Consider the following 22,162-nt stretch of genomic DNA (forward strand, 5'->3'; position numbering starts at 1 on the left):
CTGCTCTGGTTTCTTTATCTCGTCATTTTCTCCTCCACTTTCTACTGTCTATTCTTCTTCTACTACTCCTCTTTTATAATCCTTCCACCATCTCCCCTCTGATGGCGTAACTAACTCCTCAAACCATGACACCACTCGGTTTCTTCCAATTCTTCAAGCGCAAGAAGAAATGACCTGCTATCCTTCTCCCACATCAGTGCGATATACAATTGACCCATGGATTCCCTCTCCCTCACCTCCGCGCAGGTCCAGTTCATGGTACGTCCTACCATCCCCATATTGAACCTCAATTCTAACCAACTGCAGGACGACAGACTGGCCCTCGTCCATATCCCCCTGGACCTCTATCCCTACTTCCTCCAGCCCATCCTGCAGGTGCTCTTTCACGATGTCTCCCCTGTCCAGGATGAATCGTCCCACCCCCTTAAGGCCCCCCAGTCGGCCTTTCTGAACCTGTCTATCACCCCCGTCGAGTGCTCCGTCATGTGTCCCAGACAGCTGGCGGACCTGTACTTTGCTCCCTTGATCCACCGCTTCGCTGGCACGGCGTCTTCGGACCGTCTGGCTATCAGCCAGGATGACTTTGTTGCCATGCAGGTGTATGGGGAGGGGCTTAAGGCTGGCCAGCGCGTGCTTGAATTGACGAGTCCGTTGGCTATGGCGGGAATGTATGTACCATCCGTTTCTTTTTCTTTCTTCCGGCGATAAACTAACCAAACAGCTCCATCTTCTTCATCTCCACCTACTTTTCCGACTACATCATCGTTCCCCTCCGCAGCAAGCAACGGGTCATCGACGCCCTAGGCAACCGCGGGTTCCAGTTCGAGATGGACACCGAAGCCTTCGTCAACATCAACCAAGGTTCATTCAGCAGCCTCAGCCCTATCTCCCCCGCTCGCCCCCAGCCACTCCACCTCCATCATCCCTCAACGAGCTCCAAACCCGGACCTTCGCCTCCTTGCGCAAGAATGCCATCGTCCCGTTCGTCGACCGCTCCCTCCGTCTGGTCCAATGCGCCGCCCACCATCACTACTCCTCCGACGCCAGCTCCATCTCCATCCTACGCGAGGCCCTCACCGCCGCCCTAGTAGTCGACCAACCCCGCTTCCTCTCCCTGACCCTCACGGCCGCCGACCCCGCCGCCTCGCTCCTCCTCGAGAAGCGCCTCCTCCCGCGCTTCGCCTCGTCCGACCCCGACGACGACTCCAGCCTCCTCCTCGGCGCCAAAGAGGACATCCTCGTCCCTGTAATGCTAGACCTGCGCAAGCTTCCCCCCGAAGCCACCGGCATCGTCTGCGGCGTCGCCAGCCGCCTCGCCGACGCCACGCACGCCGCGGACTACCCCAGCGCGGTTCCAATTGAATCCCCGGTCGACGAGCCCCACTTTTCCTTCTCCGGTGGTGGTCACTCGATCCACCGCCTCCAGCCGGACCTTGACGCGTCCCTCGACGCCGTGGAGATCAGTTTCCTGAGCACAGCCCGCGCTGGCACCATCCTCGTCGGTGAGCACGAGCTCAACCGCGCTATGGACGCGCTCGACACTGAGAACCACACGTCATCGGACGAGCTTCAACCTAGTTCATTATCTTACGATATATGAGTGCATATATAGCCTTACCCCCTCCCCTCTCTATCAAGGGGGTATGAGGCACTCTCTTATAATCTGACGTGACATGACGTGACATGACGACACAGCGGGTTCGCTTGGCTTGGAAAAGTTTGTTTGATTTTCTTTATTTACCTTTTTCTGGGATTGAAATTCAATTTGCCTGTACTTTTATAAATTGATGACGGGGGTAACATGGGAAGATGGCTCGTGTGCTTGGGACCGTCCTATCTAATTTATCTTTTGATACTATCACTAAATTGGACTGATATGTGGACTTAATACAACCGGTTTCAATAGGTCTATACCTAGATAGTACACTGTCCTGATCACAGATAGGTGTAGTGTATCAGTTATCTACATGGATAGTGACTCGGTACAAGCCATGAGATCTTACCATGAACTAGTAGACAAAAATCTCTAACACCTACCGTTTGGTTTAGTTAGTCTATGGGCCGTAGCCTTACCCCTCCCAAGTCACAACAGCACATAGCAACTAAGGAGAGGACGGAGAAGTGAAGCACAGACACAGCCACAGCCATGGCAAGTCAGCCGCGCCTGGTGATCTCAATCATCAGCCATCGACATCAGTGAGCCAGAGTGGCAACGAGGGATCACGCGGGTTGAGATAAACCGGCGCACCCAAAGTAAAATCAGTGACAGATCATTCCGCTCTGGCAAATGCTCTTTGTGAGGGTCGTAGGAGGACATGGAAATGTCGAAGACTAGAAAGATGCGGCTTGTCCATTGCTGCCTCGCGAGACGCTTCATGGGTGGTAGGAAGGGATAATAATGGTCATTTTTATGTGATAGGATCTCAGTACTCGATTCAACGACAGCGTGTTATAACCCTATATCCAGGACTGCTCCACATATACAATAGACCCTGATTCTGATGCCAGAACTTGGTCTTTGTGTGAGCTGATCTAGGAGTTCATCGACTACTATCTAGTTTCTATCATCCCGGTTGACTTCCAATACCGAGGGTTCTATAGTTGCTTGAAGTTAATAGTTCAGTTTCCATGATAATTGACCGACTTACACCCAACGCTTATTGACTGAGTAGATGGTTCCTGAGGATCAAGAAATGGAAGCAGACTTATCCTTTTCTAGCAGGAACGCGATCTACCCTATCTATTGTAGTCAAGAGCGTCCATAATCTACCTGTCTGTCTTCTTTTGTATCTAAACATCAATCAGCCTCGTAATTTGGTGTGGGCTGCTGCTATGATTGGATTTTCATACCATGTTTCCCTGCTAGTCCCTGCAAGGCTACTTCGAGTCAGTCCTAATTACCCCCCTTATCCTTCCCCGCAAGGCCCTCCGTTATTGATGAATCCACGTTCTCACTTATCAATCCCGTCTTTGCAAGTCAAACTTGACAATATCCCAGACTGAGTCAGTCCGACATCTACCATGGCAACTGGAAACCACAGGTCTCTGAATGATTACACTGTCGGATGGCTATGCGCCTTATCGGAGGAGATGGCGGCCGCGGAGGCTATGCTGGATGAAACCCATGAGTCCTTGCCTCTGCCGGAATCTGATGATAATTCATATACATTTGGCAAAGTCGGAGGCCACTGTATCGTCATTGCATGTTTGCCAGCCGGGGAATATGGTACTACATATGCTACTGCCGCTGCTACGCATCTGATCTCTACATTTGGACGCTCTATTCGTTTTGGTCTGATGGTCGGAATAGGTGGAGGTATACCAAGTGAAAATGCAGATATTCGGCTGGGTGATGTTGTGGTCAGCCACCCAAGGTTTGCATACGGAGGAGTTGTGCAGTACGACTACGGCAAAGCTCTTCATGATGGCATCTTTCAATCGACCGGCCAGCTTAATGGTCCACCCAATAACCTTTTATCTGCACTATCTAAGCTCCAAGCAACCCATCACAGGGACAACAGACAATTCATGTCATACCTCCGCACGATAGGGCGCGGTAGTTCGCAATTCGCTGCCCGCATGTCCCGTCCAGCGCTGGAAGATCGTCTTTATTGCGCTGATTATAAGCATGTTGAGGGCCGCGCTACCTGCAGTGAATGTGATATCGCGAAAATAGTTTCTCGGGAGATCCGTGATACTAATGAGCCACATATTCACTACGGAGTGATTGCATCAGGTAACAAAGTTGTGAAAGACAGTCAGCTACGAGACAAACTTGGCCATAAGTTCAATGCATACTGTTTGGATATGGAATCTGCAGGCTTAATGAATCACTTCAAGTGTCTAGTAATTCGTGGGATCAGTGACTATTCTGATTCACATAAGAATGATCGATGGCAAGGATATGCCGCGGCAGCGGCAGCTGCATTTGCCAAAGAGTTCTTGCTTACAGTGCCTGTGGTTCAGACCAGGAACACAGAGCCTATGACAACTGGCCCAACCTCTCTCACAGTAATGGCTCCTGTCCCATGATAGCATATATAGAGATTGTCTAATACCGTTCTAGTCACCTCCCACGCCTGGCCTTAAATCTAGCCCAATAGATTTGACAGGTGACGATGAAGAAGAATCGTCTGATGACAGCGATGATGAATACATTGTTGAACAGCAATGGGATGAGGTTTGCCGAGCTCGAAAATGGAATGATCAATGCCTGAATTGTGGTTGGGACAATCATTATGAGCAAACTTGTCGCATTCGATGCGGCAGATGTAAGAAACACCACAGTAGCTTCCTATCAAAAGACTGACTCATAATGACCGTGTCTAGGTCAGATGAATAACCATACACAGCGAAACTGTCCGAAGCCAGTTAAATGTTATAAATGTCTGTTTATCATCCACTCCCAAACCCCTCATGATTGTACTAAAGGCTCTTGATATAGGTGGTGGTATTAACCATATGAGACAGGACTGCAAGGAAAAGAGTTGGAGGTGAGTAAAAAATCTGGCATATATGTATAAATATTGCCGCGCGTTCAAGGATTCAGACTCAAATATCTTTGATATTAGAGTTGAGTCACTGTTTCATCGAAATCTTCGAGTTTAACAACACTGATTTTTCATGGAACCTAATATCATTCGGAGAACTTGACTGACATCTCTAAGACCTTCTTATATTCTAGATGACAAAGAGTACGAGTGTCTTAGGAACTTGTGCGCAAGTGATCCTGAAATAAGAAAGGTACACATAGAACAATCAGGGGATGGACTCCTGAAAGATGTGTATCGCTGGTTTCTTGAAGATCATGACTTTCGACAGTGGCGTGAGAATCCTCATTGCCAACTTCTTTGGATCAGAGGTGATCCTGCCAAGGGCAAGACAATGCTACTTTGTGGTATCATTAATAAGTTTAAAAGGCCCAGTGTTAAGTCAGGGCTTTTGTCCTTCTTCTTCTGTAACGCTCATGACTCAACTGCCACGGCTATCCTTCGGGGCCTTGTCTATCAGCTTGTTAATCAACAGCCATCCCTCATCTCACACGTACAAAGGAAGTCTGGTTATCTAGAGAATAATGACGCAAAGTCCTGGATCATCTTGTCTAAAATCTTCACCGATATCTTGGAAGATTCGACTTTGAAAAGGGCCATTCTGATCATTGATGCTCTTGATGAATGCCAGACTGGTCTGAAAGAACTTCTACATATGATCGTGCACAGATGGTCTTCAAATCCCCATGTCAAATGGCTAGTCTCTAGTCGCAACTTGCCTATTATTCAGGAGCAACTGGACAGTGCTAAGCAAATATCTCTTGAGTTGAATGCCAAGTCTGTCTCCACTGCGGTTGGGCTATACATTGATCATAAAGTGCGTCAGCTAGCGAGGCTGAAAAAGCACGATCACCAAACACAACGTGCGGTACAACAGCTCTTATCTCAATTTGGAAATGGAACATTCCTCTGGGCGATGCTGGCCTGTCAATATATTGAGGATGATCCACGAGGACATACACTTCTAGAGCTGACTGTATGCCTGCCGCATATTATTGCTCGCTACCGCGAGGCAGTCGAGGCAACTTATCGCTCAATGGATAGAAGTCTATGGCCCGAGCTTAATGAAGAGACCATCTTAGAAGCCATTATGGCCGCCCCTGGTCCATTGTCCAGCGATACTGTGACGGAGCCAGCCTTTAGAGATGGGGTCGATGAGCCACGGGCTGTACCTGGACTTGACGCGGCGGATGTTCGGTTCAATGAGTCTGGCCCCAATGTGGTTCTCCCAGAAATAGCACACGAAGTGAACGATCCAGCGATGGTCGATATACTACTAGCCAATCGATTAAAGGACGTGGAGGGGGATTCGGGGTACTCATCAATGGCTATGTCATCAGAAAGCCTAGAGTTACGAGAAGGTAGAGATTCATTGGCCACAGGCGAATCTGATGATATGCAACGTCCATATGATAGTGAGATCCAGTCACAGGTGTCCGACAAAGAGGACATCGGTTCCCAAGCATCCACTGGAACGACCGTTGACAAAATTACTGGAAAAGCCCTTATAAGGATGTCTTTGGCCAAGGATCGTATTTTCATATCTCTATGTGAAAAACTCATGGCAAGGATGGGTAGGCAGCGCTTTGTGGAGAATTTACGGCGGTTACTGAAATCATTTCACAAGAACCTCAGCAAAGAAGCCAAACACGAGAGGGAGAAGAAAGTCGCCAAGCTACTAAGAAGCAGGCAGGTAAGGCGGTGGATCAGTGAACAGCTTGCTCTTCATATTCAAAATGAGCAGGAAGAAAATTTGGGGATGGACAGAGCTGGCCTAGAAGTTGGTCCGGAAGAGAAGCAGAGCGTCGAAGCCTGGCTCGGACGCATACCAGAAGGAACTTCGCACGAGCCTGCAGTAGAAAAACCGCCGGTCCCTGGCAGATTTGAAGATGAAGACATTGCCAAATCTTCAGAATCAGACTCTGATGATCGCTCCGAGGGAGAAGAGTTCCCTCGCGTCTCTGAGCTGACAGTTTTCTTCCAAAAGGCTAGATCATTTGAACTTCTTCGGAGAGATTCCATGTTGATGTTTCTGCCAACCGACCTGAGACATGTGCTACTAGCCATTCCCAAAGAGCACATTTGGGTGTCACAGGAGCAGGACATCTCCTTGACGAACAGGATGAAAGCATGGGTAGAGGACAACACTCTAGTTAGATGGAATTGGTGGCCTCTTGAACCGCGGAAGCGGTTGCTACGAGACGATGAATCCCGATTGTTCTGGCAATGTGTAAGTTCAAGATATCCCATGTGCACATATGTTGCTGAAACCTAGCAGACCTGTGGTGCGCAGCAGTGGGAAGAAATAACCGCCGAACAAGACGAGTTCGTGAGACAGATACTCGAACTGCTGGATGATGAACCTTCGACACCACATTGGTGCAGAACAAAGATACCCAGGGCGCCTTTGACAGTTTGGCTTGAAGACATGTTTCGGAAAGCACTTCTCACGTTGTCAGCTACAGTAACATCATCATCGGCCGCTCAGGGATACCCACCGTCAGCAAGTCCCGCACCTACACAATCGCCGAGTCCTTCACCAAATAACGGCGGCCAATCTAGTGCAACAGCTCAAAATCAACTTCAGCAAGCCTCCCCCGCCATGGGGCAGCAAGTTCAGGAAAATGCGCAGGGCCCAGATGGCCAAGTTCAAGGCTGGATATTATTCGGCGTTCAAGGAGCAGGGAAGTTCCTGAAATCGGCCCAAGTATTGGTCAACGACCATAGTACCGATCACAGTGTCTTCCAAGACCTCAGGAAATGTTATCGTGCCAAAAGAGGCCGGATAAGGCTGTGGTTCTCTATCTGGCGATTGGAGTTCTGCGAAGTCGTAAAGGTTTGCTCCCCGCTCCCAGCAACGTCTTACGCACTAAGTGCTGACGCCCACATCAGTTCAGCAGGTTGCCACTCGAGCTGGTCCGCCAGTATAGCGATCTTCCCACAGACGAGGTCTATCTATACAATCCTCGTGCTGGGGCCCCGGATGTTACAAACCCCCCCGTTCCGGCTCATCCTTTTGATAATCTGTTCTACGCCTGTCCCGTGCCTTGCACCTGGCATAATCTCCATAGCTGCAGACCAGCACTGTCTGGCGCTGAATTTATGCAACGCATCCCGAGGAGAACTATATGCTTCGAAAGAGATCAGGAATCGCCGGTATGGGGCCTCGAAGCAAAGTTTGCGGTTTCCGCTCTCTGCATTACCATCTATCATTGCATCATGCTGGCGGGTCCCTTCGCATTTTTTGCATGGTGGCTCAGACATCATCCAGGTGATTTGCAGAATGCCTCTGTTCCAGCCACCATCGCTCTAGGTGCTCTATCCCTCTTTTGGAGCATTGCTGGAATCTTGACAAGCCACGGTAAAGATTAAATAATCTGGGGCCCTGAGGGCCGAGCTTGGGGCGTGAGTAGATGATTAGTGCCAGGGAAGCGGATGAGTGCTCGCGCACGCACACCTTCGCGATATTACGCAGCTGACGGAATGGGCCTTCGAAAGACCATAACGAATTCTTTTCCTTCATTCTTAGAAGATTTTTTGAGGCATCAACCTTTTCTGTCTCTTGCTTCTTATCCGGCGTTCTAGAAGCAACATCATTCTGCCGTGGCCCTTCCGCAGACTATGCTGTACGATTTGCAGCACGATCACTGGTCACAGCATGTGTGGACGCCAGAGGCCCTATCCCTCGCTCTTTGAGAACTCTCTTGACGACGATGTGATAGTGTTATACTGTTCTGTAAAGACGACAAGGGCAAACATTGCTTGGACAGTGGGATGGAATGGGGACAAGGCCCTCCTTCAAGTCAACCCTGAACTAGTTATGGACTATCACATTGACTATAGATGCAACGAACAAAGATTATGGTGAAATAGATTTCGGTGTCAATCTTGCATTGGGCGCATGGCATGATAGGCCCACATGGAACTATGGAAGCCCTTGCATATTGTTACAGATTGTGTTGACAATGTTGATACAGATCATCATTCAGTAAGGCTGGGCTAACTTCGTGATAAGTAGATGATGAGAAGTACAGAACAGACAAACAGACGGTGGACAAGTTGACCTTGATACTCGTGCGCTAAACCTCAGCGTATCGGTCAAATGCCCAGCAAGCCTCCCCGTAGCGCCGAGGCTTTGATTGCATACTTCTGCAGGGATCAATTGGTTGAAAAGTCATCTTGGTCGTGCCCCCCTTGACTGCGCCAGTGTCGGAGCACGAGGCTTGGGTTGGGCAGGTAGTCAACCGGTCAGATGGGCGGGGACGATATTTGACTGACTGGACAGACCATCTTTGCTGCCTACATTCTCGCTTCATGATCTGGCAGGATTTCTGAAGACACTGTTCGATCTTAGCTTCAAAAGCCAAGCTTCAACTTGTGACCTCTGTCAAAGATTTTCCATTATTTCTTCTGCAAATTTCTTTTTCACGGTCGCGCAAGTAAATGCATTATGAAAAAGTTCACCAAGGGAGCCTGATGCCTCCTCCAATATAGGAACCAACCAACAAGAAGACTCCAAGCAGCCCGCTAAGGACTCTTCCTCGCCACTCCCTTGGCCGGAAGGCATCAAAGTTTGGCACGACTGTGTCGACGCCATGGTCGACATATGTTTTGTTCATGGCTTGGCTGGGGATCGAAACAGTACCTGGACCGCTGGGGCCCTTGTTCCTATAAAATCTAGTATATCTTTATTAGAAATACTAGGGACAGACGACCAGCTTCTTGAAACTATTCAAGCTGACTTTCGGTCAATAACTCGTGAAAAACGAGAGAATGGTCGACATCTCAAGATCATATGCTTTTATGAAGAGTTGGTTTCGCCTATAGCTGGGAAGATTGTTTCCAAAGAATCAGCTACTCTTGAAGGTTATACCTCCATTAGTGTTCATGCTAATCATAGTAATATGGTCAAGTTTAGCTCCGCTCATGACTCTGGATTCAAGAGACTACTTAAGGAATTATCACGAATGAAAACTTATATCAGGTGTATGTATGTACATCTACCATGGCTAGAGTCCCAGTGCGGGTTTATCGTTCCCTATGGAGTGCCCTACTGGCTACACGAAATAAGATTTCACCATCATACATACTATCTATTATCCTAGCATGGTGTGTAGTCTTGACTGGATTCCAAGATTTTCCAGGGCCGTTCAGATGGCTAAGCACGGGGAAAGCAACTTTGAAACAAAATAGAGAAAATCTAAGTATTCCTCACGGATGACCCATACCAAGGTATGCCCGTGCGTGCATCAGGTAGATCAAGTGTAAGAAACTACCAGTAGAATAATCTCTTTATTCCCCTCTGACAGAATAAATGGCGTTATCATCTTGCATGATGAACCAAAACAGTCTGTGGAAGAACAAAAAGAGTATATGGCTAGTGTCATGAGACGTGCACGGTTCGTCTGTTTCTGCTGGAGTTTGGTTGTGGTTGTCATCATCATCGGTAGTCATCGGAGGGACTTGATTTCTGATCACTTTTTTCTTGTTTTAGACAGTTCATGCAGTCTATCTATAGATAAAGTTAATTGTAAGACAGGTCTAGGTCTGTTCTTCATGGGTTCGTCATGTTCGTATCACTTGGCTATGCTCATGTTGAATGACAGTATTCGGTTCGCGCCATCGGCTAGATACCTAGACTAGCTAGGAAGAGCAGCAGATTGGATCGGATGGTTCCGTGATAGTGTCGTGTCCTCTCTGCATGCGTACATGCTGGATTGGCCAGTTGGATTGGCCAGTTGCTGGCCTGACTAGACTCAAATAGAGTTCGATCTTGCTGGAGGGCCTGAGCAACGCATGTTCGTCCACATGGTCAGACTTGCTAGTCTGGTCTTGTTGGACGGCGTTGGTATAGTGCAGTATGGTAGATGTCATCCATCTAGCGATAAACTTTGACCGTTCCTGTAGCTCGTAGTCAGTATGCTGCCCGAGGACAGGAGCAATGAGAAGGAAAGAAAAAGGAAAGTACCATCAGAACACCCCCCAGCCCAACATCCCCCCCTCTCATTCCACGCCACACACCCCACAGCCTTAACTCCCTCCCCAGCAGGCAAGCAAGCAACGACCTCCCCACTAACCACATCCCAAGCAAACACATGCGCCTGCTGCTTAGCCGTCCCCTCACTGCCACTCAGCACGACCGCATCCCCCTGCGCAAACACAGTCCGCATTCGCATCTCAGTATTGCGGTACTCAGGCTCCTCTCCCCCCTCTTCCTCCTTCGTCGCACCCGTCCTCCCCCCCACAGCCTTCAACAACTTCCCGTCTGACCGGTCCAGCACACGGATGCGACTATCCAGCGTCGACACAAGCAGGGCGTTTCCATCTGTGGAGCACCGCACGCTGGTAACGGGTTGGCCGAGGACATCGACGGTCGCGTGGCCTGTGCGGACGTCGTAGATGCGCGCGCGTCCGTCATAGCTCCCGCTGGCGATCGAGTATGACGCCATGTGTGTGTGTAGCGAGGAGACGGTGTCGCCCGCGTCGCTGAGTGTTTGGATCGGTTTGTGTGCGTTGGACCGTGTGTCCCAGAGGTTGATCGTCGTGTCTGCGCTGCCTGTACAACAATTGATTAGCATAACCCACATACCCAGATACAATAGGACCATCCATCTTCCCCTCTTGCACACCACAAGAAAAGGAAGAACCCACCAGAAACAACCACTGAATCCCCCTCTCCCGCAAACTGCACAGCCTCCACCCTCGCCGCATGCCCACCCCACCTCCTCACCGTCGCGCCCTGCTCAACATCCCACAAAAACACCTGCCGATCGCCGCCCACACTCGCAAACTGCGCGTTGTCCGCCGTGACAGCCACGTCCAGCACCGAGTACCCGTGCGCCTCGTATTTCTGGATCGGGGTCGTGGTGACCGTTGGCGCGCGCGCGTTGTCGGGGATCGCGCGCGATAGGTGGATCGTGCGGTCGGAGGAGCCGGTTAGGACGTAGCTGCCTGTTATGCTGGAGAATGTGACGGTGTTGACCGGGCCTAGGTTAGGTTAGAGAGGTTGGGTGGTTGAGTGAGGGGTGGTGCTGGCTCGGACTTGACTTACCATGGTGTGTTTTGAGGGTGTGGGCTAATTGGGTGGGGAATTGTTTTGCTGGCATTTGTGGAGATATAACTTATGTTTCACGATATAATAAAAGATTGATTGCTTGTGTTGTGATTGAGATATGGAGTACGGAGCACGGAGCTATGGGGAGACGAACTGGGAGATCAACTGAAAATGAGATGAAGCTCACCGCCGAGGCCCCACCGGATGGAGCTCCAAACCCTATCTAAGGTATCTAGATCGCATCTCCATCGACTCCGTAGTTTCCACAACGGTCTAGACAACATACTGGTTGATATACAAATACTGGCTCATATACAGTTACTGGCTTTCATACAATATATCCAAAATTTACTGCAAATAAACAACATTAAATCTGTATTGATATGCTACGGAATACAGTCGGTTATTATCAGAAGACAAACCAGCGCTAGTCACCATCAGGTACTTCAAATCAATCACGAACCCCCACCGAGTCCGAGTGGGTGGCCTTGTCCGAGTCGCAAGAAACCGAAAAACAAAAAAAAAAAGAAAAGGAAAAGAAAAATAACCACAAAAGAAGTCAAGGGGTAGTCAAGTAGGCAATACTAATCGCGAAGGCACAATGCTGCTTTTTCCACCAGTTCGCACGGAGCCCAAGAGGGCACCGTGAACTTAACGGCGTCCATGGCTGCGGGTCGACGAGCCCTGCAGGCCCTCGATCTCCTGCTCGATCGATTTGATCCTGGTTTGGTCAGTAAACCTCAACTCACTATGAAAACGGGGGAACATACGCAGCATGGGTGGCCTCCAGATCCTTGTTGAGGCGGTCCCGCTCGGCAATGAGCTTCTGCTCCCACTGTCGGAAGCGCTGCTCCTCGACCTTGACCTGCTCGGTGAATCGCTTGCGCAGAGTCTCCTCCTCCTCCTTGAACTTGGGGTTGTCCAACTTCCGGGGGCGCGCCTCGCCGAATTTCCTCGTCTCCATCTGCTGTGCGCGGTAGGCCTCGTAGTGCTGCTCCTCGGTGGTGTGGATCAGGTCCAGCATGTGGGTGCGGACCAGGATCGAGCGCAGCTTCTTGAAATCGCAGTGGTCCTCGTTCTCCACCTCCGCGACACCCCAGGCATATTGACGGCCCTTGACGACGCGGTTGTCCTGGGTCTTCACATCCTTCTCGGATCCGATCACGGCGAACGGCATGGCGGCCATGAGGCTGCGGGCGTGGGTGGCGGCGTGCTCATCGTCCTCCTCGATCGGAGGGGTGTAGATCTTGATGCCCTGGGCTTCGATAACGGCTTGGACCTAAACAACGTCGCAAGTTAGTCGCGGACAACGGACCGGTGGCAGTCCGGTTGACTCACCCTTTGCTTGTAGCGGGTCAGGTCAGCGGGGCTGAGCGTGTCGGCCTTGGCGATGACGGGGATGAGGTTGACGCGAGAGCTCAGGCGCTTCATGACCTCGATGTCCAGCGGCTTCAGGGTGTGACCGGTGGGGCGAATGAAGTACAGGCAGGCGTGGACTCGCATATCGATCTTGTCCGAGCGGCGGGGCTGCTGCTCCTGCAGCATATAGGATTCATGCTGATCGTCAAGGAATTCGATGATGGGTTGCCACGAATCGCGGTTGTTGACATAGTCTCCGAATCCGGGGGTATCAATCACAGTCAGACGGACTAGATAGAGCACGCGGTTAGCGATCGATCGTCCAGCGCGTCGGCAGACCCGGTATCAACCTTTGAAGAACTTCTCCTCCAGCTCAGCCTTGGTGATCTCAATCTCGACGGTACGGTCAACCTGCTTCTGGTGACGGCGCTTGTGGTCGGCGTAGTTCTTGATGGTGGTCGAAAACAGTGTGTTGATAAACGTGGTTTTTCCCAGACCCGACTCTCCAGCAACCTACACTACCAGTCAGTATCACCCACACCCAATGCATCGTTTCTCGCAAAACCAACCATCACAGTGAAGGCCGCGCCCCGTTTAGCGACGATCTTGTGTCTGTCGGTGTCGGGTTAGTATCGCCTGATTTCTTCCATCACCATCCCTCCTTATCAAATCCACATACCGCTGGTTGGGAAGCTATTGCGAAGATCAGTCAGTATTCGATACATCCCCGACAAAAGATCGAGATCGAGATCTACTTACGTTGGCAATGCCGATAGGGGAAGCCGTCTCGGTAGTGGAGGCCATTGTTGTAAAGGGGTCAATCGGACACGAAATCGAATGAATTAAATATTAAAATCGAAGAAAAACAAAAGCGACAACCCTGGCAAAGACCAACAATTAATTAAGGGGGAAGATGATATCAAAAATGGAGATTGGCAGAGAAGCGTGGAGAAGAGAGGGGAGGAGAAGATGGAAAGGGAGGCAGTAGCAGGAAGGGAAGACAAAACGACCAAGTTCGCGGTTTCCCTGGGCACTCACCTCGTGCGATAGGAATTGGGTCTAGCAGGACGGGAGCGTAACACAGCAGGAGCTCACTTTCTTTTCCCAACCTTAGTTTACCTTACTGGATCGGTCTGAATCCAATGGATTTGGCCAAGTTTGGGTCGAATTGCCCCTGAATCGACGGGGAGTGGAGACGGAGCCTGAGGTGTGCACAGAACAAACGGTGCAAACAGATTATATCAGCAGAGGCTGATCTCGGAGCGGATTAACTCTCCGCTCCACCTTATCGTGATTTTTTTTCTGGAAAACGCGACGGCTTGGAATTGAAGGACCGTTTGATATCGATTGCTTTTGCTGGTTTTGTCCGGTGCTGGTGATCATGAAGACGGATTTCAAGGTCAGTTCTGGACATCCTTATGTATAGTTGGGTTCCCCACTGACAGTCGCAGTTTTCCAACCTTCTGGGTACCGTCTATCGCAAAGGGAATATTCTCTTTACCCCCGATGGCACTTGCTTGCTCTCGCCCGTGGGCAACCGGGTCTCGGTGTTTGACCTAGTCAAGTATGTTTCATGAGCTACAGGGGAGGAGTCAGACGGATATCAATCCGGAATGAATGGAAGATCATGCATGTACTAATCGGCTTCCCCGCACAGCAATACCTCCTATACCCTTCCCTTTGCGCATCGCACCAATATCGATCGTCTAGATCTTTCGCCCCGAGGAAACCTCTTGTTGACCGTGGACGAGAATGGTCGCGCGATTCTGACCAACTTCCCCCGCCGAGTCGTCATCCATCACTTCACCTTCAAAGGCCGCGTCTCCGCCCTCAAATTCTCGCCCTCTGGCCGTCATTTCGCCGTCGGAGTGGGGCGACGTCTGCAGCTGTGGCATACGCCGCAGACCCCCGGCGCGGACAACAATGGAGAACTCGAGTTCGCGCCGTTCGTTCTGCACCGCGATCTGGCCGGGCATTTCGACGCTATCCAGAGCATTGAGTGGTCGAGCGACTCCCGCTTCCTTCTGACGGCCGCCAAGGATTTGACTGCGCGCGTATGGAGTTTGGACCCGGAGGATGGTTTTGAGCCGACGACTCTGGCGGGACACCGCCAGGGTGTCAAGGCCGCTTATTTCTCGGCGGACCAGGAATCCGTAAGTCTCCGTCCGGCCTAGATTGGGCCACTAAAGCCTTTTGTTCGACATCGTCACTAACGTCGTTGTAGATCTACACAGTCAGCCAGGATGGCGCTCTCTTCCGCTGGGAGTACGTGACCAAGAAAGACCCAGACACGATGGAGGATATCACCGACGAGCGGTGGAGGATCGTCAAGAAGGACTACTTCATGCAAAACGACGCCAGGGTCAACTGCGCTGCGTTCCACGCTCCCACCGGTCTTTTGATCGTAGGGTTCTCGAACGGTCTGTTTGGGATCTACGATCTGCCAGAATTCAACATGATCCACCAATTGAGGTAAACCAAGCAAAATATCCTTCCTCCGACCAACGCTCATATCATACAGTGTCTCCCAGAGTAATATCGACAATGTCACCATCAACAAGTCCGGCGAGTGGCTGGCGTTCGGCTCCTCGAAACACGGCCAGTTGCTGGTCTGGGAGTGGCAATCGGAGTCCTATATCTTGAAACAGCAAGGCCACTTGGACTCGCTGAATTCTCTCGTGTACACGCCGGACGGACAGAGGATCGTGACTGCGGCAGACGACGGCAAGATCAAGCTGTGGGATGTCAAGTCCGGCTTCTGTATTGTGACCTTTACGGAGCATACGAGCGGGGTGACGGCCTGTGAATTTTCCAAGAAAGGCAACGTCCTGTTTACTGCGTCGTTGGACGGGTCTATCCGAGCTTGGGATCTGGTCCGGTATCGCAATTTCCGAACCTTCACCGCGCCGTCCCGCTTATCCTTCTCCTCCCTGGCAGTCGACCCCAGCGGGGAGGTAATCTGTGCTGGATCCCCGGATTCCTTCGACATCCATATCTGGTCGGTGCAAACGGGCCAGTTGCTGGATCAGTTGTCTGGCCACGAGGGCCCCGTTTCGGCCCTCGCGTTTTCTGCCGACGGAAGCCATCTGGTCAGCGGCAGTTGGGACCGAACTGTTCGGCTGTGGAGCATCTTCGGGCGATCTCAGACCAGCGAACCTCTGATCCTCACGTCCGATATCTTGAGTGTCGCTTTCCGGCCCGATGGAAAGCAGGTCGCGGCGTCCTCGCTCGATGGCCAGCTCACCTTCTGGTCCGTGGAGGATGCGGTCCAGCAAGGCGGACTGGACGGTCGTCGTGACATCTCGGGTGGCCGCAAGGTCACCGATCGCCAGACGGCCGCCAACGCCGCCGGGACCAAGTCCTTCACTTGCGTCACATACAGCGCAGATGGCAGCTGCGTCCTGGCAGCAGGCAACAGCAAATACATCTGTCTGTACGACGTGCGGACCGGCTCGCTGGTCAAGAAGTTCACCGTGTCTGTCAACACCTCGATCGACGGCACTCAGGAGATCCTCAACAGCCGCGACCTCACGGAGGCAGGCGCGCGGGCTCTCATCGACGAGACCGGCGAGGCATCGGACCACGAAGATCGCATCGACCGCAGCCTCCCAGGCGCCAAGCGTGGAGACGCCGGGGCACGCACCACCCGCCCCGAAGTGCGGGTTACATCCGTGGACTTCTCCCCGGCCGGACAGGCCTTCTGCGCCGCCTCCACCGAGGGACTTCTCGTCTACAGCCTCGACACGCAATTCGTGTTCGATCCCTTCGATCTCGACATCGACATCACTCCCTCGACCATCGTGGCCACCCTGGAGGCAGCGAAGGCGGCCCGTGCGTCGGGCGAGGTCGACGAAGACAACAGCTTCTTAAAAGCCCTCATCATGGCCTTCCGGCTGAACGAGGCTCAGCTGATGTCCGTCGTCCACCAGGCCATCCCGCCATCAGACATCCAGCTCGTGGTCCGTGCCGTCCCCACGGTCTACCTCCCCCGTCTGCTCCGGTTCGTCGCACACGCCGCCGAGGAGACCCCCCATCTCGAGTTCAACTTGCTCTGGATCGAAGCCCTATTCAGCAACCACGGCCGCTACTTCAAAGACAACGCAGGCACCTTCGCCACGGAGCTCCGCGCCGTGCAGCGCGCGGTCGACGACATCCGCGAGAACCTCAAGCGCCTAGCCGAGAAGAACGTCTACGACCTCACCTACCTCCTCTCGCGCCCCGCCCTCAACAAGAAGGAGACCCCGGTGACGCTGAAAGCCATCGAGCTTGAGGTCAACGGTGGAAAGGACGAGGCCATGGTTGAGGATGATGCAGAGGAGGGAGAGGGAGATGGTGAATGGATGGGTCTGGAATAAACTACCTGATTTTTTTTTCTTTCTTTCTTTTGTATTATTCATGTGTGTGCCGTCTTCCCTAGATTTTGCATCTGCGTCTGGCGTTGAACTTGTGGGATACCTACCTGGATTTATATGATAAAGGGGACATCAAAAGTTTGGGTCCTGTGCTGCTTGGTAAATAAAACGTGTATACTTCTTTGTCTATTGTTTTCTTTTTTTACGCAAGTATGTAATGTAGTCGACTACACAGATCTCACGCTTGGGTCACTAGTACTTTTTTGCTTGCTGCATATCTCGTAGACTGCATTGGATTTGCGCTACATGTCTGCTGTCTGCCTGGCAGCTTCCATTATCAAGCTTATAAAGTGGCAGTACCGTACAACAATACTCGATCCAGACCTCAACTTGACTGCAATACTGACTCCTCCAACTAAAGTACCCATACCACCCTAAACAGCAAAACACCACAAACCCTAGAAGATAGCCACCGCATTAGGTGGACTCGCCACACCACCAGGCACCTACAACATAGTCAATACAACCATTCCACCAACCTCCCCAAATCAAGACCAAGAGAAGGAGCAAGAAAGACGAACCTTCAACGGCACACTCGCCAAAAAACAACTCCACCGTCCAGTCTGTCTACAATACTCACTCACGCCCTCCAAATCAAAATACTCCCCAATCGGCATCCCCCACCCGGCCAAACACCACGCATGCAGCGTGTACTCCCGCGGCAGAATCGGACTGGGCTCAAAGCTGGGCGCATCGCTCGCGATCGCGGCAAACTGGTTCTCCCACAGCCAGCGCAGCGTGGGCTCGCCGTTTTCGACGCCGAAGAAGTCGGGGGAGGGGCGGGCGGCGAGGGCACGCTCTTGGTCGGGGGTGAGGGCGTCGTAGGCTGCTTTGAAGCCGGTGCGGATGAGGAGGATGTCGCCGGGGCGGGGGGTGGTGTTGGTTTCGGAGAGGATTTGTTGGAGGTGGTGCAGGCGGATTGGGGATGTTGTGAAGGGGGTTAGGGGGATGTTGTTCTTGTGGGCGTAGGTTGCGTAGTCGAGGAGGATGCCGCGGCCGATTATGCCGCCTTTTTGGACCCATGCTGGACGTCTATTAGATGATTTTCTTTTTCTTCTGGTAGAGGGACGAGGGGCGTACAGTCTATCCCTATCACGGGAGACAGCGTCAGGTCTTCCTGTTTGTGACCGTTGAAGAAACAGCCCATTTTCTGATCTCCTATATCAGTCACATCCTATCAGCAATATCCCAACTACACAACCAACCACCCAGTAAAAAAAAAGAGAAAGAAAAATAGATACCATAATGCCTAAACCCATCCCACTGACTCCCCGCCTGCGTATTAAAAGTCAACACATCATCATTCACCACCCTCGGCGCCTTATTGATCATCCGCTGCGCGAACGGCTCCCTGCCATAGCTAGGATGCTTCAGTCGATCCAGCGGGAGGTCGAGCGAGAACCGCACCCCCGTGCGGATCTCCTCGGCTGCTGTCCGCTGCACCAGTTCTGGGGTTAGCAGGTTGAGCATTCCTAGGTCGTTGTCGGGGCCCCAGAGGCCCCAAGTGTTGCCTGGGGGTCCGGTGGGGTCGAGGGTGAGGTTGTTGAAGGTGGGTATGGTTTTTGGGGGTTGGGTCATGGTGGATAGCTAGGACTTGTTACTCTGGGAGATGCTGGGGACTATATGGAAAGAAGAAGTAGATAGTGGGATAGCTATTGTGATTCTTGTCTGCTGGTCTGCTGGAGAGAATCCGGTTATAAGTCCTGGTTTAGCGGCTACTTTCCATCTCCGCAGTTCTTGATGCGGGGAATTACCTTACTAGCCGAGTGGTTCCTACTACGGCAAATCGTCTAGAAGATCAATACATCGAGCGCCATTGCGGCCGTTTCATTTCTATCCACTGGAATGACACAGCTTGCTATATAGACAGTCGCATGTCATGCTGCGAACCCATGCCACCCTTCCCATCCAGCAGCTGACAATCCGGGATCCTAGAATAACAAGAGGAAGAGGAATACATCATCGCCTTTGAAGAAACCCGCCTGTATCAGGCACTGGTCTCAGCGGAACCACTCGCCGCAGCAGCCCCTCGTCCCCGACCTCCGCGTCCGCCACGCCCGGCACCTCGACCTCGCCCCCTGCCTCGATCGAGGCCCTTGGGAGGCGGCACCTGGTTATAATTCTGAGGCCGGAAGTTGGGGTTGTCGACGACACCCACATCCGGGTTCTGGTCGATAGTGACATAACCGCCGCGTCCGCGGTTTCCGCCTGCACGGCCACGACCACCGTTACCGGCGCCCCGACCGCGACCACCACGGGCTTGGCCGTTGCCCTGCGAGTCTCCGCCATTGGGGTGAGGACGGAAAGGCAGGGTTGTCGGCGCACCGACTCCGTTGAAAGCACCGCGTCCACCACGGCCCCGGGAGAAATTGCCGCGCCCGTTGCCGCCGCCGGATACGGCGCCACGGTAAGAGTGGTTCAATGGGGGAGGAGCGGACGCCTCTCTCAGCTGGCCCTGTCCACCGGGCCCCAGAGGTGCGCCGTAGCCATTCACCGTCAGAGGGGTGGGTTGGCTTTGTTGCTGGTTAGTCCCCGCGCGGGTGCCGGCCAACAGCTGGCGGTATGAGACGTTGAGGACGGACGACGCCAAAACCGTCTGTCCGCGGAAGGGCGAACAGCGGTCGCCAAGCGTAGTACCGCTCATGAACGAAGCGTCGAACACCACGTCGAGAAGGACGGCTCGGGATGTGCGGGTGAGTCCAACCACGGTGCCGCGGGTCGCGATGGGCACTTTGCCGGAGTCCTGGGCATAGACCACTCGGTCCCCTAGCTTGAAGCTCTGGTTACCCAGTCTCTGCTCGACATCCGCAGGGCGAAGGAGAGCGCTGCGAGGAACGCCCCGGATCTTCTTCGCCTGCATCGGCGGCTGGTTGTGATGCAGTGCGTCCGCATCTTGCTCGATTAATTTGACGAGATCCGAATCCAGCTGCTCGGCATCGAGAGGGACCCTTTCAAAGCTCTTGGATTCGATGGCCTTCAGCCAATCGCGAATTTCTTGCATCTTTGCAAGAGCAACGTCTTCCGGGTAGAAGTCCGTGGGCTTATAGCGATCATTTTGAGGGTTTCGTTGGATGCCAGCAATGAACTCGGGGAACTTGATCATGTACTGCTGTAGCAATTCGACAGCCTTGGCGCTGAACTCCCATCCGGAATCTCCGCGACGGGAATACCCAAGGACCTTCTGCTTCTTAGCCTCGAACTTCAGGTTAAGACCGAGGTTGACGCGCGATCCGTCGATGTCGACGGAGAAGGACGATGTGATCTTGGCCAATACCAGCGGGTTCAGTCGCAGGTTCCGTGCAATCGCAAACGACGGCATATACGGGCAGAAACGCTCGGCTTCTCTCGCACGATCCCTGCCAAATTCAGGCTCCCGGCCCTTGACAGAGGCAATCAACCCATTCACCTTGCCATCTTCATATCCGGTGATATGCACCGGCCTGCCGTAGTTAAACTCGCCTAGGAAGAAGGCCCGAGAGCCCTCGGGGAACTCTTCCTCGATCGGCAAAGCTTCACGCTCAATGAACCGTTCGTCAGGGTTGATCACTTCATCGACAATCAACTGCAGAGCGTGGTCAGGCTCTTGACCGGGGATATCCATGAACTCTTTCATTGTAGCTCCTTCATCCGTCTTGATCAATCCCTTGAGGGGTTGGACATGCACCATCGACTCCACCGAACCAATGACCATGCCCAATCGCCTGCCGTATTGACCCTCAATCCTATCGGCCTTCTTCTTCCACTGCTGAATTTGAAATTCAGTATGAGGAGTCGCAACCACGTGCTGTTCACCTTCGGGCAAGGTGTAATCGAAAAGCTCGTCTGAAACACGGACAACCAGAGCCTCCTGGAGGAACGGATATCCGACGTACACTCGCTGTCCCAGCTTCGTCTTGGCCAGCTCGCTGCTTGACCTGTTTCCAGGTTCAAGAATCGTGACCACCATGCTTTCGTTGCGGCTTTCCTGCTGGAAGACGCAGACACCATGGAAGGCCAGGTGGCCGTAGTGTGGCAAAGTCTTCAAGCTGGGGAAGCCAGCCAGCGCGGCGGCTCCGAGCTGAACACCATCGACCAGCCCAGAGTACGGCTCCAGACCATCCATGGTGGGCAGATCGAAAATGTTTTCCACGCAGTGACAAGCCGGGAGATCGGGGAAAACACCCGGCAGAGACGAAGGATAAACGTACTGCACCTCTGGAGAGTAGGTGAATTTCAAACTTGTGCCATATCCGTTCCTCGCTTTTTCGTCAGGTGTCAAAAGGTGTTCTCTCGTGGCAAGGGCGTCCAGCAAACGGCGTTCGTCAATGAATGGGATTTTGACAACTGCTTCCCACTCCATCTTCTTTCCGTTCATATCTAACTCAAAATCCCGAGGATAAAAGTCGACAATCGGGGACTCTGGCGACGTCATCAAATCGTGATATGCCACTGGCACGATTTTCTTGCTTCGATCGGGAAGCACACCCATCAGTTGGTCATAAGGTCGGAACGGACGGCCCAGCTGGAAGTTGGTGTCTGCTTTCAGACCCTTCTTCACGTCTACACGCTGTTAGTAACGAAAACTTTTCCAATGACAATGGAGAGGATGCCAATACTGACCAGAAATCATAGGTGCATAATGATAGGCAAAGAACCACGGCCAGGACGCAATGCCCCTGTAGTAATAGTAGAGCACCCACTGCAGACCTTGCACATAATTCTCCGTCAACTTCCTCATTTCTTCGTGGTTATCCAGTCCCCATCCAAACTTGGTGACGTAGTACTTGTCCTTCCACTCCTGGAACTTT

General features: G+C 52.2%; 7 protein-coding genes across 7 annotated transcripts; 4 read left to right on the forward strand and 3 right to left on the reverse strand.

The window, feature by feature from the left end:
- The first annotated feature begins 70 nt into the window (after positions 1 to 70).
- Positions 71 to 1,909, forward strand: P168DRAFT_290964 (ACT domain-containing protein). The gene is made up of 4 exons (XM_024837325.1): positions 71 to 258; positions 307 to 668; positions 722 to 861; positions 906 to 1,909. The coding sequence occupies exons 1-4, from the start codon at positions 217 to 219 to the stop codon at positions 1,598 to 1,600; spliced, it is 1,239 nt and encodes a 412-aa protein (XP_024692441.1). The 5' UTR covers positions 71 to 216; the 3' UTR covers positions 1,601 to 1,909.
- Positions 1,910 to 3,021: 1,112 nt separating this feature from the next.
- Positions 3,022 to 4,055, forward strand: P168DRAFT_297712 (Pfs domain protein; the record flags this gene model as incomplete). The annotated part of the gene is made up of 2 exons (XM_024838200.1): positions 3,022 to 4,011; positions 4,047 to 4,055. 2 exons carry the CDS (start codon positions 3,022 to 3,024, stop codon positions 4,053 to 4,055), a joined length of 999 nt encoding a protein of 332 aa, XP_024692442.1.
- Positions 4,056 to 6,860: 2,805 nt separating this feature from the next.
- P168DRAFT_170710 (uncharacterized protein) lies at positions 6,861 to 8,065 on the forward strand. The gene is made up of 2 exons (XM_024832889.1): positions 6,861 to 7,386; positions 7,443 to 8,065. The coding sequence occupies exons 1-2, from the start codon at positions 6,979 to 6,981 to the stop codon at positions 7,920 to 7,922; spliced, it is 888 nt and encodes a 295-aa protein (XP_024692443.1). The 5' UTR covers positions 6,861 to 6,978; the 3' UTR covers positions 7,923 to 8,065.
- A 2,363-nt stretch (positions 8,066 to 10,428) lies between these two features.
- On the reverse strand, positions 10,429 to 11,656 carry P168DRAFT_319309 (WD40 repeat domain-containing protein; the record flags this gene model as incomplete). The annotated part of the gene is made up of 4 exons (XM_024840263.1): positions 10,429 to 10,451; positions 10,519 to 11,106; positions 11,202 to 11,537; positions 11,602 to 11,656. 4 exons carry the CDS (start codon positions 11,654 to 11,656, stop codon positions 10,429 to 10,431), a joined length of 1,002 nt encoding a protein of 333 aa, XP_024692444.1.
- Positions 11,657 to 11,955: 299 nt separating this feature from the next.
- aspC (septin CDC12) lies at positions 11,956 to 13,968 on the reverse strand. Its single transcript, XM_024838903.1, has 7 exons — positions 13,723 to 13,968; positions 13,643 to 13,656; positions 13,533 to 13,575; positions 13,314 to 13,476; positions 12,943 to 13,253; positions 12,375 to 12,883; positions 11,956 to 12,325 (listed from the first exon to the last, which is right to left on the reverse strand). The coding sequence occupies exons 1-7, from the start codon at positions 13,765 to 13,767 to the stop codon at positions 12,256 to 12,258; spliced, it is 1,155 nt and encodes a 384-aa protein (XP_024692445.1). The 5' UTR covers positions 13,768 to 13,968; the 3' UTR covers positions 11,956 to 12,255.
- A 354-nt stretch (positions 13,969 to 14,322) lies between these two features.
- P168DRAFT_270450 (snoRNA-binding rRNA-processing protein PWP2) lies at positions 14,323 to 17,468 on the forward strand. Its single transcript, XM_024835211.1, has 5 exons — positions 14,323 to 14,362; positions 14,415 to 14,527; positions 14,621 to 15,116; positions 15,188 to 15,435; positions 15,485 to 17,468. Exons 1-5 carry the CDS (start codon positions 14,345 to 14,347, stop codon positions 17,316 to 17,318), a joined length of 2,709 nt encoding a protein of 902 aa, XP_024692446.1. The 5' UTR covers positions 14,323 to 14,344; the 3' UTR covers positions 17,319 to 17,468.
- Positions 17,469 to 17,710: 242 nt separating this feature from the next.
- P168DRAFT_270454 (uncharacterized protein) lies at positions 17,711 to 18,953 on the reverse strand (the record flags this gene model as incomplete). The annotated part of the gene is made up of 4 exons (XM_024835212.1): positions 17,711 to 17,821; positions 17,897 to 18,399; positions 18,456 to 18,533; positions 18,617 to 18,953. 4 exons carry the CDS (start codon positions 18,951 to 18,953, stop codon positions 17,774 to 17,776), a joined length of 966 nt encoding a protein of 321 aa, XP_024692447.1. The 3' UTR covers positions 17,711 to 17,773.
- Positions 18,954 to 22,162: the final 3,209 nt, after the last annotated feature.

This window comes from Aspergillus campestris (assembly GCF_002847485.1).
Source record: "Aspergillus campestris IBT 28561 chromosome Unknown P168scaffold_7, whole genome shotgun sequence".
In the NCBI taxonomy this organism is placed as follows: Eukaryota; Fungi; Ascomycota; class Eurotiomycetes; order Eurotiales; family Aspergillaceae; genus Aspergillus; species Aspergillus campestris.